The following is a 17448-nucleotide window of genomic DNA, read 5'->3' as shown; positions in this document are numbered from 1 at the left end:
CTAATCACGGTCGTTAAGTGAATCTGGGTCCCTCCCCCCCACTGCTTGGTAGAAGCCAGCCGAGAAGGTCGCGAATGGTGACATGTCCCCAGGACATTGCAAACATCAGGAGCCTAAATTTTGATCACTTGATCCTGTGTGTGTGTGTGTGTGTGTGTGTGTCTGACAGCCATAAGTGCGAGGACCCAGTCATAAGTGCAAAAACTCATCATGTCTTTTTAAGTCTTTTTAGCCGTATTAATTGGATTTTTAGATGTATTGTTATGTTGTTTTGATATGTTTTGAGCTGCCCCGAGTTCTCGGAAAGAGGCGGCACACAAATCCAATCAATCAATCAATCAATAAGTGTAAGGACTGATTGTAAGTTACTTGTTTTTCAGGGATGTCATAACTTGAAACAACAGGAATCGTTGTAAATAAAGGACCACCTGTACGAATCTGTACATCTCCCATAAACCACAACTTGGCAAATATTTCTTTCTTTCTCTGGACTAAAAAAAAAAAAATTGGCCACGAAGCCCAGTCACCGAATCCACCGAGAAATGAATTCAAATCACAAGACTCGGCAGATGGGAAGGCCATTAATTTACGCTGCTTACCATTTTCAATTTGTGCTGCTGCAGAATGTCATCCAGGTTTTGCCTCTTCTTGTAGTTGAAGTAGAAGTTTTTACACTGAGAGACGCTCTTCGATCCCACCATGCGGGCAATGGCGGACCAGTTGCGCCCATGTTCAAGGAGACCTGGGTGGACAAGGCAGAAAAAGGAGAAGGCTTTAGAAAGCCTTTTTAGAAAGACGGGAGGTTCAAAAAGGCAGAAAGGCTCAAAAAGCAGACACAGGAAGACGGTGAAAAGCAGAAAGTTAAAAAAAGGCAGAAAATGTTTTTTTTTTAAAAAAAAAGCAGGTAACAAGAAGATGGTAAAAGACAGAAAGTTATTGGAAATAATAAAAAAGCAATAAAGTAAAGGCGAAAAATATGTAATATTACATATTATGACTGCAGCCAGAATTAGCTTCGCCCCACATTGGAAAAATACAGAAAACCCCTCAGAAAAAGCAGTAATTAATAAAATATACAATTGTTCTGAAATGGACAAACTGACGATGGAATTAAGGGGCCAAAAAGATTCTATTATGAAATATGGACAAAATGGCACAGATGGATTGAGCTAAGAAATAGAAATAAAAAGATCCCAAAAGATATATAAAGATTAGTAAAACAAATAATATACAAGTGTAAATATGAATGACTTGAATAGGGATTTTGTGATTGTATGAAATAATATGAATATTACTGTAATTAATTAATATGTATATTATTATAGGATTTAATGGAATATCTGATGTAGCAATGCAAAAATACTGAATGTTTGCTGATATTATAATTTTTCTTGTTGTTGTTGTTTGTCCTTTGTTGTTATCTATTTCTCTGTTTTAAAATATATTTGAAAACCAATAATTTTTTTTCAAAAAAAGGGCAAAAAGTTAAAAAGGAAGAAAAAAAATTATACAGGAAAATGGTTAAAGGCAGAAGATTTTAACAAGGCAGAAAAGTTAAAAAAATATAACTGTATCTTTATATAGTTATAAATAACTATATCTATGTGCATATAAACAATATACGGTAACTGAAACTGAATACGTTTTATACGTTGTTTAGATTTATATGTTCATTTGTCTGTTTTTCTTGTTTTTTCTTTCTTTTTTCCTTTGTATGTTGTTTCTTTAATTTTTTTTCTTTTCTTCCCATTTTAGATGTAAAAGCTTAATAAAGATTATTTTTTTAAAAGAAAAAAACAGATTCTCCAAAATTGAGCCCAAAATTTCCGTTGCTAAGCAAGACCGTTGCTCCGCGAGGTTTTCCCCATTTTAAGACCTTCCTTGCCACAGTTGTTAAGTAAATAGCCACACTCAGTAGCGGGTTCCTACTGGTACAGACAAGGACGCTGCACCAGTAGTAAAAGTTGAGCTGTGCGTGCAGTTTTGTGTCTGGCAGATGTGCATGTCCAAGCAAGATTTTGTTTCTGCACAACTTGCACAAGAAGCAAAATCTCGCAAGGGGCGCGCATGTGTGTGAGATTTCAGTGATTTTTTGCTTCTGCGTGTGCGCAGGAAAGAAAATCTCACAAGGGACATCTGTGTGCGTGAGATTTCAGTGATTTTTTGCTTCTGCTCATGCAATCCCCACCTGGCTGCACTTAAGTGAGCAGAGTGGTTTCTGGCTTCCCCATTGACTTTGCTGCTGAGAAGGTCGCAAAGGCAGATCACGTGACCCCCGGAATGCTGCAACCGCCATAAATACAAATCACTTGCCAAGCATTCTGAATTTTGATGGTGCGACAGTGGGGATGCTGTAACAGTCGTTACATGTGAAAAACGACTGTAACTTTTTTTTCAGTGCCGTTGTTACCTTTGAACAAACTGTTATAAATCAAGGACAGAATGAAATGGACTGGAACGGAACGGAACGGAACAGAACAACAAAGTTGGAGGGGACCTTGGAGGTCTTCTAGTCCAACCCCCTGCTTAGGCAGGAAACCCTATACTACTTCGGTTATCCAACTTAGAAACTTCCAGTGTTGGAGCATCCACAACTTCTAGAGGCAATTTCTGTTCCACTGAGTAATTGTTCTCGCTGTCAGGAAATTTCTCCTTAGTTCTAAGTTGCTTCTCTTTCTTTAGTTTCCACCCATTGCTTTTTGTTCTACCCTCAGGTGCTCTGGAGAATAGGTTGACTCCCTCTTTCTTGTGGCAACCCCTGAGATACTGGAAGGCTCCTATCATGGTCCTTCTTTTCATTCAACTAGCCATGCCCAGTTCCTCCAACCGTTCTTCATATGTTTTAGCCTCCAGTCCCCTAATCCTCTTTGTTGCTCTTCTCTGCAGTCCTTCTAGAGTCTCAACATCTTTTTTATGGTGTGGTGACCGAAACTGGATACAGTATTCCAAATTTGGCCTTACCAAGAAATATGACGTGATTTCTTTAAAAAAACCACCAAAACGCTAGCCAAGGAGGAAAGTAGCAAAAAAAATCAGACCCAATTTCAGAGGGAGACCCATCGAACGGGTTTCCCCTTTGAAAAATCCCCTGAAACAGGGCCAAACTGACTCGCTGGGGTTGTGTGTAAAATGCCTTTTTAACTAAATCATGCTGCCAAAGGAGAAACCCTTTTCTCTCTCTCTTTCTTTCTCTTTCTCTCTCTTTCTCCTTCTGTCTCTCTCTCTCCTTCCCTCTCTCTTTCTACTTCTCTCCCTCCCTCTCTCTTTCTCAAAGGGAGAGGGACCCGTAAAACAACAGTTAATCTTCTCCAGATTAAAAATAATAAAATAAAAGGCGAGGATAAAAATAGAAGTCGGAATAAGTGCCTGAGAACTTTGCCTACGTTTGAGGATGGGATGAAAAGTGAAATTGCTTCATCTGCCTGTCATTCGACTCGGGGATTGAAAGGTGCGACAGTGTTTGTCTTGGCACCTGTTGAGGACTTGAAACTTGTTTTCTTTACTTTTTTTTCCCCTCTTCCTTTGCTCCAGCCTGCTGGATTTGCACCAACCCTAACGTTCCCGTGAAACTTCTGGGAATTTTGCAAACCCCTTGTAAACAACTCCTTTTTAGCCTTCGTTTTTTTTCCAAAAAGAAAAGACAGAACCTGGCAACCCAGATTTTCCCGGAGGTCTTTTGCTCACTCTCCAAAAATCCTAAACTTTGGGGGAAGTTACTTCTTTTTTCTTCCCCCCTCTGCTTCCCCGCTTGAATAAAGTGGCCTGCTTCACAGGGCTGTCATCAAGCCAGCCCATCGGTCTGGGAGGATTGCAAGACAGCAAACGGCCAGTTCTGCACTATCTGGTTCTGTTTTCGAATCTGAACTTGAGTTCGGTTTTAATCTGCGTTTCCCCCCCCCCCCATACACACACACGCATACACTGCTGGCGTGTTTAGCTGACAATGTAGGTGGGCGGGACCGTGAAGGAGGGCCTTCTCTGCTGCTGCCCCGACTTTATGGAATCAACTCCCTCCCGGGGCCCGTACAGTCCCCAGCCTGCTGGCTTTTCATAAGGCCACGAAGACCGGGCTATGCTGACAGGGCTGGGGCCCCTAAATCAACCACTAGCTTGTCCATATATATGAATTGGTATGTTGCTGAACTGTTTTTTAAAGTTTTAATTAAGGCTTTAGAAGTTGCTCAGGGTTTTTTTTCCTTGACTTCTTTTGATTGTTATTGTTATTGTTATTTTATATTGTTGTGAGCTGCCCTGAATCCTTCGAGATTAAGCGGCATAGAAGTAAAATTGAATAAATAATTAAATAAATAAATAAATAAATAGAGTGGGTGAGAGAGAGAGAAAGAGAGAGAGAGAGAGAGAGAGAAAGAAAGAAAGAAAGAAAGAAAGAAAGAAAGAAAGAAAGAAAGAAAGAAAGTTGAATCTCACCTACAGTCTCGCTTTTATGGCTCTTAAAATCCCCAAGGGAAAAGCCGGGCAAGATACTCCTCGCAAACCCCTACAAACTTCGCCATGTTTTTAATAAACTACCCCAAATAAAATAAAAATAAAACTGCCTCCCTATTAACGGGCAGGGAGTTCAAGCGGCTGGCATGGAAAAATGCCCCATTGTGCCCACGAGAAGGCTTTTTTTTTTAAAGGCTCGGGAGCTTTCAAGAGCCTCCAGCCCCGGCTGGCACCATCACACCTGCCTGACCCTGCTGTGCGGTCGTGCCCCATGGGTAATAATACATCGCCAACATCCCCGCACCGCCCATCTTCCCTGCAGCTGCCCTTATCTTTCCAGCACCTCCAATTCAAAAAAACAAAACAAACACAAACCCCAACACCTGCTTTGCAAAACTATAATTACACACACACACCTGGGGAAAGACGAATCAGCAGCTACCTTTGGCTCCTGCCAGGAAACACCCAACGTGTCCCACAGCTGGGAAAAGCCCAGAGGTGGGCTGCTAAGGTGGAACGGTGACGTGTGCTCGCCCCCCTGGCTCTGGGTAATCCTGCGTGTCCGTGCCCAATTTTGCTCCCTGCCCAGGTGCAGTAGCAGAATCCGCGCGCGATTTCGATCCTTGCCCAGGTGCAGTAGCAGAATTGCACTGGACTCCACGGTTACCACACTAAAACACGGGCACCCCTGCGTGTCCGAGAATGATTTTTGTACCTGCCCAGTTGCAGTAGCAGAATTGGGCTGCATTCCACTAGCACTCAGAGTCACGGGGGCGAGCACATGTCATTATCCCACTTTAGCAGCCCACCTCTGGAAAAGCCACACAGACACACCAAACTCCAGTTAGGTTGTGCTCACTACAAACTCCATGCCTGCCTGCCTGCCTGCCTGCCTGCCTGCCTGCCTGCCTGCCTGCCTGCCCTTCCCCGGTGGCTCTAAAAAGCCCCTTGGTAAAAAAAAAAATTCCCAACTTTTAGGAAGAAAAACTGGAGGTGGCTTTCTCATCCTTGGGCAGATCCAGGCAGCGCAGCAGTTAGAAAGCACATCACCCATCGGGACACTCCTCCCTCCTCTCCCCTCCCTCCCACATCTCGCGCACTCGGAAAGGCTCAGATTTTCCACTTATCCTCCCGCGACACCCTCCCTCCCTCCCCCGCTCCGTTATGAGCCCCCACTTACATCCTGGTCCACATTCATCTGCTGACTTCTCGACCGAAACCATACGCGGGTGAATTGTCGGGGAGTTTGAGGAAGGAGGAGGAGGTCAGACCAAACAAAGCAGCCCCCCCTCTATGCCCCCACCGATTTTTTAAAAAAAATCTAGGGGGGGGAGAAGAAGAGGAGATAAGGCTGGTTCAGATGCTCTCGTCCGCCTCTTCCTCCTCTTTGCTGGCCCGTATCTCACGTCCGTGCTCGCCGCGGAGTCTCTCCGGGCAGTCCCAGCGAAGAGGCATGTGCACCCAGCCGCCCGCTGCTCCCGGGGAGGGTTTTCTGCAGCCGGTGCCAACTTCAAACTGGAGGAAAGGTCAGCCGATCCCGGAAGGCTTCCTCCTCCTCCTCCACCTCCTCCCTCTTCTCTGGCAGTGCCAACCCTCCAACTTGGTCTGCGCCTCCTCTTCTGTTTCCTCCGAAAGAGAGAGAGAGAGAGAGAGAAAGAGCGCAGACGCCCACCTGCTCGGTCTCTGGGCACTGCTTCCTAGTCGTGGGTCTCTTTTACGGTGGTGGTGGAGGAGGAGGAGAAGGAGAAGGAAGAGGAGGATTCGCTTCGCTTAGCTTCCCTCCCAGCCTCCACAAACTCCCTTGCCAGCCTTCGCCTGTCTTTCCCCGAGCGGCTCCGGGTGCTAGGAGGGGGCAGGAAGAGAGGAGGAGGCAAAGGAGGAAGAGGAGGAGGAGGAAGCAACCCAAAGAGACAGATTTTGGGAGAGGGTCCAGGTCGAGGCCAAAATGTGCAGAGGGATTCAGTGGGGGAGAGAGAGGAGGAGGAGGAAGAGGAGGAGGAAGAAGGGAGGGCAGGCTTGTCATGGGGAGGAGGTAGGAAGCCCCATGGGGAGCTAGCCCCCTCTGCTTCCCCGCCCTCCCGCCCTGCCCCTAGGTGACCCAGAAGTTTGCTCCGTCTGAATGTGACCTGTAGACAGCGTCCACAAGCCGCGTGGCATCGGCCCAAGACGACAAGGGTGCGGCCAACTTGGCAAGCCTTCCGCCCCCCCCCCTTCCCTCTCTCCCTCCCTCCCTCTCTCCCTCCTCTGAATGTCAACAGCAGGCGAAAAGAAACCCAGCGAAACAAAGCCTTTCTTAATAGCTTCCTTCTCTCTGATCTGAATCAAAGGGGTTGTTCTTGGCAGCAGCTCCCACGCAAACGGGGACCCCCTCCTGCCGGGCCTCTGTTTCTCTCCCCCCCCTTACACACACACACACACACACAGACTTCCCGGAGGGGGGATTTGGTTCCTAAACATTGTGGCTTGCAGGGAAGGCCAGATCAGGATATTCTGGAAAGGCGGGGTGGGGGGTGGCTGGTGGAGGAGTGGACAGAAAGGGGGAGACCCTTCCCCAGGAATGAGGGGGGGCGACTCAAAGTCCCGTGCTTCCCCCCCTCTGCACACAAGGAGGTGAGTCTCTCCTCTCCCCCTAAATGTAGAAAGCTTTGGATTGGCCGAAAGGAGGAATTCCCCCTCCCGGGAATAAATCCACCAAGAGACCCCTTTGTTTGGGGAGACTCCAGGTCCCGCTCCCTGGTCAGAAAACTGAGGGGATCATGCTTCCACTGCCAACCTTGCTCACCCCTGCAAGAATTTTGCATCTTTCCTGCCCCCTTGAAATGCAACTTTGGAGTGGACAAAAAGGAGGAATAGACCCACCAAGACCGCCCACTCCCAAGGCAGGAAACTGAGGAACGCATATTTCTCCCAAGGTGTTGCATTTTTCCTGTCCCCCCACCCACCCAAAAAGCAGGAGTGCAAATAATAATAATAATAATAATAATAATAATAATAATAATAATAATAATTATTATTATTATTATTATTATTATTATTATATAATATACATGTACTGTATATATAAATAAATAATAATAATAATTATGATTATTTTATTTATTTTATTTATTTTATTTATTTATTTATTTATTACTTAGATTTGTATGCCGCCCCTCTCCGAAGACTCGGGGCGGCTCACAACACGTGGAAACAAATCATAAATAATCTGATAAATTTAAAATTTAAAGATTTAAAAAGACCCCATATACTAACAGACATAGACACAAGCATACCATATATAAATTAAACATGCCCAGGGGAAGATGTTTCAGTTCCCCCATGCCTGACGGCAAAGGTGGGTTTTGAGGAGTTTACGGAAGGCAGGAAGAGTAGGGGCAGTTCTAATCTCCGGGGGGAGTTGGTTCCAGAGGGCCGGTGCCGCCACAGAGAAGGCTCTTCCCCTGGGGCCCGCCAACCGACATTGTTTAGTTGACGGGACCCGGAGAAGGCCCACTCTGTGGGACCAAATCGTTCGCTGGGATTCGTGCGGCAGGAGGCGGTCTCGGAGATATTCTGGTCCAATGCCATGAAGGGCTTTAAAGGTCATAACCAACACTTTGAATTGTGACCGGAAACTGATCGGCAACCAATGCAGACTGAGGAGTGATGGTGAAACATGGGCATACCTAGGTAAGCCCATGACTGCTCTCGCAGCTGCATTCTGCACGATCTGAAGTTTCCGAACACTTTTCAGAGGTAGCCCCTGATTATTATTATTATTATTATTATTATTATTATTATTATTATTATTATTATTATTAATTAGATTTGTATGCCACCCCTCTCCGAGAACTCGGGCTGGCTCACAACAATAATAATGTACAAATCCGATATTTTAAAACAGTTTAAAAACCCTCATTAATAAAATAATCTTAAACTCTTGACTCTGGACTTGGCTCGTCTACAAGGGGCAGCCTGCAGAGTATAAGCGCCTAGATACACTCACATCACAACAACACTCCATGAGCTGCACTGGATCCCAATCAGTCGGACACAATTCAAATGTTGGTTATCACTTTTAAAGCCCTACATGGCTTAGGGCCAGATTATATAAGGGACCGCCTTCTGCCGCATAACTTCCAGCGGCCAGTTAGGGCCCACAGGGTTGGTTTTCTCAAGGTTCCTTCAGCTAAACAATGTTCGCTGGTGAGAGCATGTGGGAGGGCCTTTTCTGTGTTGGCCCCGGCTCTATGGAATCAACTCCCCCTAAGATCTGCACAATCCCACCCTCCTGCCCTTACGATAGGCCGTGAAAATATAGCTCTGCCGGGCAGGACTGAGGCCGGTGGACGATCCCATCTTGCCCCGGCTGAATGGATATGAATGTGTTAATAATAAGAGTTTTTAATCATCAAAAAAGCACAACAAAGAATGTCATTTCTGCACCAACTCAGGAAGCTCAAACTGCCCAAGGAGCTGCTGAGACAGTTCTACAGAGGAATAATTGAGTCTGTCATCTGCACCTCCATCACTGTCTGTCCTCTCACTTATGACTGTATGACTGTTGCTTTTATCCTTAAGATTTTTATTAATATTGATTGTTTCCTGATTGCTTATTTGATCCTTATGACAATCATTAAGTGTTGTATCTCATGATTCTCGACAAACGTCTCTTTTCTTTTATGTACAGTGAGAGCATCTGCACCAAAGACAAATTCCTCGTGTGTCCAATCACACTTGGCCAACAAAGAATTCTATTCTTCTTCTATTCTAGAATTGTTTTTACTTTGTTTTATATTGTTGTTCGCCGGTCCAGAGTTTGTAAGAAGTTGGGCGGCCAATAAATCTCAAAAATAAATAAATCTCAAAAACAAACGTATTATTATTACAATTATTATTATTATTATTATTATTATTATTATTATTATTATCATCATCATCATTATTATGTCAATACAACACAGCAAACGAGATCACTATGCTAGATTTCGTATTTCATCACCAGTCGGGCGCTTCCCAAGTACCTAGGACTTAAAATTATTATTGTTGTTGTTGTTGTTGTTGTTGTTGTTGTTGTTGTTATTATTATTATTATTATTATTATTATTATTATTATTATTATGTAGATTTGTATGCTGCCCCTCTCCAAAGCAAGCAAGCTTCTTCTTCTGTTAAAAAAATACCCCTTTCCTCTCCCTCCCCAAGCACCAAGAATGGACAGCCCAGGGGTCAAGACCAAACTTCAAAGAGTGGGGTAGGACTCCGGTGTTCTGAATTAAGCTGTGCCACCAACAGTTCCAAAAAAGCCTCCGGAGCCAAAAACTCATCAAGAGAGGCCAGAAGAAAAGAAAAGAGAAGGAGGCGGTAAGCAAACAAGGATTGGCCGGGGGGGGGGGGGGCACAAGAAGCTGAATTCTGCAGCTGGTATAAATTATGCAAATTGGGTTCGTTTGCATACATACAGCCTCGATTAAGAGCGGTTTTGAGTCCGCTCCTGGAGCTGGGAGACGCTTGGAAGGGGTGGGCGAATCTAGTCCCAGGAAGGCCAGTATCCGTGATGGCAAACCTATGCCACACCTGCCACAGGTGGCATGCAGAGCCCTTTCTATGGGCACGTGAGCCGTCACCCCATAGAAGATTGACGGCACAAAAATCCCTCCTGGTCCATCTAGTCTGCCCTTGTAACCATTTCCTGTATTTTATCTTAGGATGGATCAGTGTTTATCCCAGGCATGTTTAAATTCAGTTCCTGTGGACTGACCAACCACATCTACTGGAAGTTTGTTCCAAGCATCTACTACTCTTTCAGTCAAATGATATTTTCTCACGTTGCTTCTAATCTTTTTCCCCTTGAAAACTTCACGGGTTTTCAAAGGGGGCTTAAATCCATTAAAAATTTTAAATCCATGAAAAATTCATAAAATTCTTCTACAGTCCTACTGTATTCTATTAAAGAAACTGGTAGGCTATCACATATAGTTCCAGCTGAGAAACATTATAGAATGACTGTTTTATGCAAAGGGTGGGTTTTAAAAGTCCAAATACTTGTTAAATACATTAAAAAAAATCTTTGCTCTACTTCATGGAAATTCGTTTTACACGGGTGGTCTTGGGGCACATCCCCCACAAAAAACGAGGGATCCCTGTATTGGCCAAGGAAGAATTCCATTCCATTCTATTCTTTCCCGCCTTTCCTCCCCTCTTTCCCTCCCTCCCTCTCCTCCCCTCTCTCTATTTCCTCCCCTTCCTCTATGCCCCCCCTTCACTTCTCTTTTCTTGAATTGAAGCCTTAGCGGTTGTTGAACAAACACCCGTGTCCTTCTCCCCCAGTACTTAAACATACTCCATAAAGCACATTGGGCAAAGCAGCCAGGTGTACATGTGGTAGAGCCATGGGGCAGGTGAGGCACTCCACTTCCTTGCTCTCACATCATCAAGGCACAACTTCAGAAACTGGCAAGTGTGGAAAAAATGCTGGATTGGCAGGTAGAGAGCCAATCCCATCGAGCCGCGAGCCAAGACATCCCTGGAACTCCAAAACGGAGAACAGGCAGGTAGTCCTGCTATCATGTTCCCCCCAGTCCTTCTTTTCTCTAGACTGCCCATACCCAATTCCTGCAACCGTTCATCACATATTTTAGCCTCCGGTCCCATAATCACCTTTGTTGCTCTTCTCTGCACTCTTTCAAGAATCTGAACATCTTTTTTTTTTAATCCTAGTGACCAAAACTGGATGCAGAAGACCCACCTATCTGGACCTCATCCAGGTTTGACAGGTGCCAAACTTGCAGACTATTATGCAACCTGGTACATGTGGAAAAAACAAAGTTCCCTCCTATTGGAAGGTGCCCAGATTATGAAACTGTTTTAAATCTGTGCCAGGGTAGGCCAACGCTTCAAGGAACCTCATTCTCCCTCTGGGCCAGGAATTGATTTGGCTTCTTTGACTGAGAGTTGGAAGGGACCTTGTAAGTCATCTAGTCCAACCCCCTGCCTATGCAAGAGACCTTACACTATTTCTGACAGATGGCAGTCCAGTTTCTTCTTGAAAGCCTCCAGGGATGGAGCTCCCACAACTTCCAAAGGCAACTTCTGTTCCATCAGTTGATCGTTCTCACTGCCAGAAAATTTCTCCCTTTTTCTAGGTTGAATCTCTCCTTGTTCAGTTTCCATCTATTATTATTCCTTGTCTGGCCTTTGGGTGCCTTGGAAAACAGCCTGACCCCCTCCTCTCTGTGGCAGCCCCTCAAATATGGGAAGATGCTGATCCTTCTCTTTTCTAAACTAGCCATGCCCCATTCCTGCAACCATTCATCGTAGGCTTTAGCGTCATCTTAGATAGATTCATATTAACAGAGCTAGAAGGGACCTTGTAGGTCATCTCATCTAACCCTCCGCCAATGCAGGAGACCGTACCCCATTTCTGACAGGTGGCAGTTCAGCCTCTTCTTGAAAGCCTCCAGGAATGAAGCTCCCACAACTTCCAAAGGCAACTTCTGTTCCATCCATTGATTGCTGTCACTCTCAGAAAGTTCCTCCTTATTACTAGGTTGAAGTTTTCTATAAATGAGAGGCTATTTTTCCGTGTGCGTGTCCATTTGTGTGTGTGTGTGTGTGTGTATGGACACAACCAAACAGAAGATTTCTCAGCCCACAGTTATATATTCTGCTGGGTTTTTAGGCAAGTCTGTGGGATTGCGGGTTTACGACACCATAAAAGTGTCATTGTGCACTGGCTCTGTTTTCTCTCTACTCACTTTGACGTTAATTGTAGGGCGGGTCCTGCTTTTGTCTCCCCCCTTCCTCAGCCACACAAAATCTCTCCTCCTCCTTCCTTTCGAGCCTCCTGCTGACCGGCCCGGATCCTCTGTCTACTCATTTCTTGTAAGGAAACAGACAATCCAATGCCACCCACCTGCCACCAGCCAAGCCGCTTCGGTGCCATCTGCCAAGTCACCATGAGACACCCTTAAAGCACGACGTGGGCACACGAAACTAAAACCCTGATCAGATAGCAACGGAGGCGAATATTTGTCGCTGGGGGCTGAACTGTGGTTGTCCTTGGAGCTCTCAGAGCTTGGGGGTTTTCTTGAAGGTGTTTCACAACCCAACAAGGGAACATCAGTGATGTTTGATTGTTAGTTAGTTAGTTAGTTGGTTGGTTGGTTGGTTGGTTGGTTGGTTGGTTGGTTGGTTGGTTGGTTGGTTGGTTGGTTGGTTGGTTAGGTAGTTAGGTAGTTAGTTAGTTAGTTAGTTAGTTAGTTAGTTAGTTAGTTAGTTAGTTAGTTAGTTAGTTCGTTGATTCTACTTTTATGCCGTCCTTCTCCTTAGACTCAGGGCGGCTTACAACATGTTAGCAATAGCACTTTTTTTAAACAGAGCCAGCCTATGGCCCCCAACAATCCAGGTCCTCATTTGACCCACCTCGGAAGGATGGGAGGCTGAGTCAACCTTGAGCCGGTGATGAGATGTGAACCGCTGACCTGCAGATCTAGCAGTCAGTTTTAGTGGCCTGCAGTCCTGCACTCTACCCACTGCGCCACCTCGCCTCATTAGAAGGGAGCCGGGTTTGCAGAGAAGAATGACTCTACAGAGGAATCATTGAGGCTGTCATCTGCGCCTCTATCATTGTCTGGTTCGGTTCTGCAACCCAACAAGACTGACATAGACTTCAGAGGAGAATCAGAACTGCAGAAAAAACTATTGCTGCCAACCTGCCTTTCACTGAGGACATGTAGACTGCACGAGTCAAAAAGAGGGCGGGGAAAACATTGACTGACCCCTCACATCCTGAACACAAACTGTTTCAACTTCTACCGTCACTACAGAGCACTGCACAGCAAGACAACTAGTAGACACAACATGAGGTTTTTCCCAAACGCCCTCACTCTGCTAAGCAAATAATCCCCTCAAAAACTATTTACTAAGTCTGCACTATTATTACTACTGTTTTTTTTCCTCATCATTCCTATCATCCATTTCTTCCCCACTTATGACTGTATGACTGTAACTTGTTGCTTGTATCCTAAGATTTTTATTAATATTGATTGCTCCTGCGTTGCTTATTTGACCCCCTATGACAATCATTAAGTGTTGTATCACATGATTCTTGACAAATGTATCTTTTTCTTTTATGTACACTGAGAGCATCTGCACCAAAGACAAATTCCTTGTGTGTGCAACCACACTTGGCCCCATAAATAATTCTATTCTATTCTAAGAAGAGGAGGAGGAGGAGAAGAGAGGAAGAAGGAGTATTGTGGGGTCCTTGGGGGCTTCTCTGAGCTTGATGCTTTTCTCTTCCCGACATTTCATGGTGTTATGTTATCAATGCTAGAAGGTTGTGGGGTTAGCTCTCTGTTTATATATGATGGTTTGCCCCTGTCTGTGTTAGTGGGAGTATTCTAGGTGGTTCCTTGATAAAAGCTGTTGACCTGTTTATTTGGTTGTTTGAGTTGGTAATTTCTTGATTTGGGGATATTGTTTCCCTGCCCCCCCCCCCCCTCCAAAAAAATACAAATTTTATTTGATTTTCTCCAACATAGGATAAAAACAGTACATAAGTACAAACACTAAACTCATGCTTAAAATTTTTCTTTTTCTATTAATCATTCAATGGAGGCGTATCTTTTTTCCTTTAAAAAACATTCTATAGAACTTATATAATATTATCAAATGAGAAAAACACAAAAAAAGAAAAACAATATTTTCCCACCTTTCACTAAAAAAAATTATATTACATCAGTATAAACAATATCAAACTATTATGCCAATCTTAGTTCAAACTTTCACTTCTACATTAGATTAATTAGTATGAACTTATCCTGTAATTACTAGAAGTTCTATATATATTTGAAATACAAAAAAAATTACTTCTTATCATATATCATATAAACTATATTAGAAAAGTCTATATCTTTAAATTCTTATTAATAAGTTAATTTGTGTCAGATCATTATATTGTGATACCACCAATTCTTATCTTGCCATCTGGCTAACAATATCTTAATTCAATTTTCATATCTCATCTTTCTATTTGGGGATATTGTTTACTTCTTGACTAGTGTTGTAGTGTTAGTCTTGGTGTTAAACTCTGCTCATTTGGGTATTGATTTCTGGTGAGGAGGAGTTTAAGACTTTTTGCTTCCTTTTTGGCTTAGACAAGCCATACTGTCAAGTTTAGTAGTAGATAAATACTCCTCAAAACTCCAATGTATTGCCGGAGCCATCCTAAATCGATATATACAATATATGATCGGCATTACCCTTTTACCGTTTCATATATTCCACAACAACCCTTTTGCATTCTTCTCTCCCTTCTTCTCTCCTTTTCCACTTTCTTCTTTCCTCCTCTCCTTCTCCTTATCTCCTTCCCTTTCCCTTCCCCCTTTCAAGGTTGCAGGTAACATCCAAACTAAATCAGAGTCTGTACTCCTCAAAGTTCCAATTTATTGCCGGAGCCACCCTGGAACCTATACTGGGAAAACTGAATCTGAGTTTCCCACCCAGTTGAAAGTTCAGATCCCTTGTTCCCCCTTCCGACAAACTTGTCATGTTGCCCACTCAGATTGTGCCAGCGTAACCAGTCCTTCCTCCACTTCCGCCCAGGTGGATGGGCATAAATGGCCTTGAACCCCTCGAAAGAATGCTTTGTGGCTGCATTTGTTACCTCTTGAAAATCACCCCTCCCAAGTTCCCATAAACATCAAGCCTTCTATAGATAGTGTGGCAAGCTGTTAATTTATCACCCGGCTTGACAACTAGTGTACAAAAAGAAAGCAACTCTTACTCCCAACTAACACTGATGACATTACTTAGTATGGGAATGAAATGTCTGCAAGAAAACAGCTCAGCTCAGAGAGCACCAAGGACCCTGTTCAGACACCCAGCCAGCCCCTTCTTCCTCCCTGTTGTTGTCCCAACTGCACAACAGAGATTGTCAGGCATCCTCCAACCTATGGGTCACAGTTTCATACACAACGGCAAACCTTTACACCGCCTTAACAACTCCTGGATTTGTCCGAAACAAAATACACGCTTCGATCTTACAGAAGTCCACGACTTGCAACCAAAATTTGGAGGCTGCCATCCACCACGCAAAACACCCTTCAATCTTGTGATGGCCAGCGATACTGTTATCACCACCAAGCAACACAACTGATAACCTGGAGCATCCAACACAGTTGATTTACAACAGCCCTCTTGCAAACAAAAAGAAAGCCCAAATTGTTACCTTTCTTAGCCGTTTCCATCTCCTCCTCCGTCCAGCGAGAACTTTCATTCATCTCCAGAGAAGCTGGTTGGAAAGAAAAGAAGAGATTACAAGAAGAAAACAAAAATTCTTGGTGTGTGTTGTGTATGTGTGTGTGTTTGTGTAAATAATAATTTAATAATAATAATTTATTAGATTTGTATGCCGACCCTCTCCGAAGACTCAGGGCGGCTCACAACAATGATAAAAATAATATTATAGTGAAACAAATCTAATATTAAAAAGAAATATATAAAACCCTATCATATTAAAACCAGATAACACATACATACCAAACATAAAATATAAAGTATATATATATATATATAAATATAAAGTTTTTATATATATATAAATGTAAAGAGCCTGGGAGGAAGATGTCTCAAAACCCCCACAAAACCTAGTGATGTGCCATTTGCAATGACCTTCCTATGGAACCTGACTTTCTTTGCCTTTCTTCGGCTAGCTGACTTTGGGCCAATAAGCAGGAGATGCTGAGATCTAGTTCCTATTTAGGATTGAAAACCTCCTGGTGATCACCAGGAGACAGAGAGTTCTAGTCCCACCTTAGACATGAAATCCTGGAGACAGTCCAAAAAAGAGGCCATGCTGGTGTAATGGTTAAGGGGCTGGCCTAGAAACCAGGACACTGGGAGTTCTAGTTCCACTTTAGCCAGGAAAGTGAGATGGGTGACTTTGGGACAATCACCAGGAGATGTGAGTTCCAGTCCCACGTTAGTCATGAAAAACAGCAGGGTGATTTTGGGCCAATAGAAACATAGAAGATTGATGGCAGAAAAAGACCTCCTGGTCCATCTAGTCTGCCATTATACTATTTCTTGTATTTTATCTTAGGATGGATTTATGTTTATCCCAGGCATGTTGAAATTCAGTTCCTGTGGATTTACCAACCACGTCTGCTGGAAGTTTGTTCCAAGCATCTACTACTCTTTCAGTCAAATAATATTTTCTCACGTTACTTCTGATCTTTCCCCCAACTCACCTCAGATTGTGCCCCCTTGTTCTTGGGTTCACTTTCCAATTAAAAAGGCTTCCCTCCTGAACCTTATTTAACCCTTTAACATATTTAAATGTTTCAATCATGTCCCCCCTTTTCCTTCTGTCCTCCAGATTATACAAATTGAGTTAATGAAGTCTTTCCTGGTAAGTTTTATGCTTAAGACTTTCCACCATTTTTGTAGCCCGTCTTTGGACCCGCACAATTTTATCAATATCACCAGGAGATGTGAGTTCTAGTCCCACCTTAGTCATATAAACCAGATATATTCTCCACCTCTTGTACCTCATGATTCTTGACAAATGTGTATTTTCGTTTATGTACACTGAGAGCATATGGACCAAAGATAAATTCTTTGTGTGTCCAATCACACTTGGCCAATAAATAATTCTATTCTATTCTATTCTATTCTATTCTATAGTTACAGTGGTACCTCTACTTACAAACTTAATTCGATCCGTGACCAGGTTCTTAAGTAGAAAAGTTTGTAAGAAAAAGCAATTTTTCCCATAGGAATCAATGTAAAAGCAAATAATGTGTGCGATTGGTGAAACCACAGGGAGGGTGGAGGCCCTGTTTCCTCCCAGGAGATTCCTAGAGAGGCCCCACGGAGGCTTCTCCCCACCTTTTCTGGCCCTGTTTCCTCCCAGGAGATTCCTAGAGAGACCCCACGGAGGCTTCTCCCTGCCGTTTCTGGCCCTGTTTCCTCCCAGGAGATTCCTAGAGAGGCCCCGCGGAGGCTTCTCCCTGCCTT

At 43.8% G+C, this 17448-nt stretch overlaps 1 protein-coding gene across 30 annotated transcripts in view; it reads right to left on the bottom strand.

Moving 5' to 3' along the window:
- The window catches only part of NCOR2 (nuclear receptor corepressor 2), a 309568-nt gene that overhangs the window by 125104 nt on the left and 167016 nt on the right, over positions 1 to 17448 (bottom strand). For all 30 annotated transcript variants that reach the window (XM_070762126.1, XM_070762127.1, XM_070762128.1 and 27 more), the window contains 2 exons: positions 15659 to 15721; positions 600 to 742 (listed from right to left, as the gene is read on the bottom strand). In XM_070762126.1, the coding sequence (XP_070618227.1) occupies positions 600 to 742; positions 15659 to 15721 (206 nt within the window). The remainder of the gene's footprint in view (positions 1 to 599; positions 743 to 15658; positions 15722 to 17448) is intronic.

Source organism: Erythrolamprus reginae, chromosome 10 (genome assembly GCF_031021105.1).
Source record: "Erythrolamprus reginae isolate rEryReg1 chromosome 10, rEryReg1.hap1, whole genome shotgun sequence".
NCBI classification, from domain to species: domain Eukaryota; kingdom Metazoa; phylum Chordata; class Lepidosauria; order Squamata; family Dipsadidae; genus Erythrolamprus; species Erythrolamprus reginae.
The sequence above is the reverse complement of the archived record's forward strand: the minus strand, read 5'-3'. Positions and strand labels throughout refer to the sequence as shown.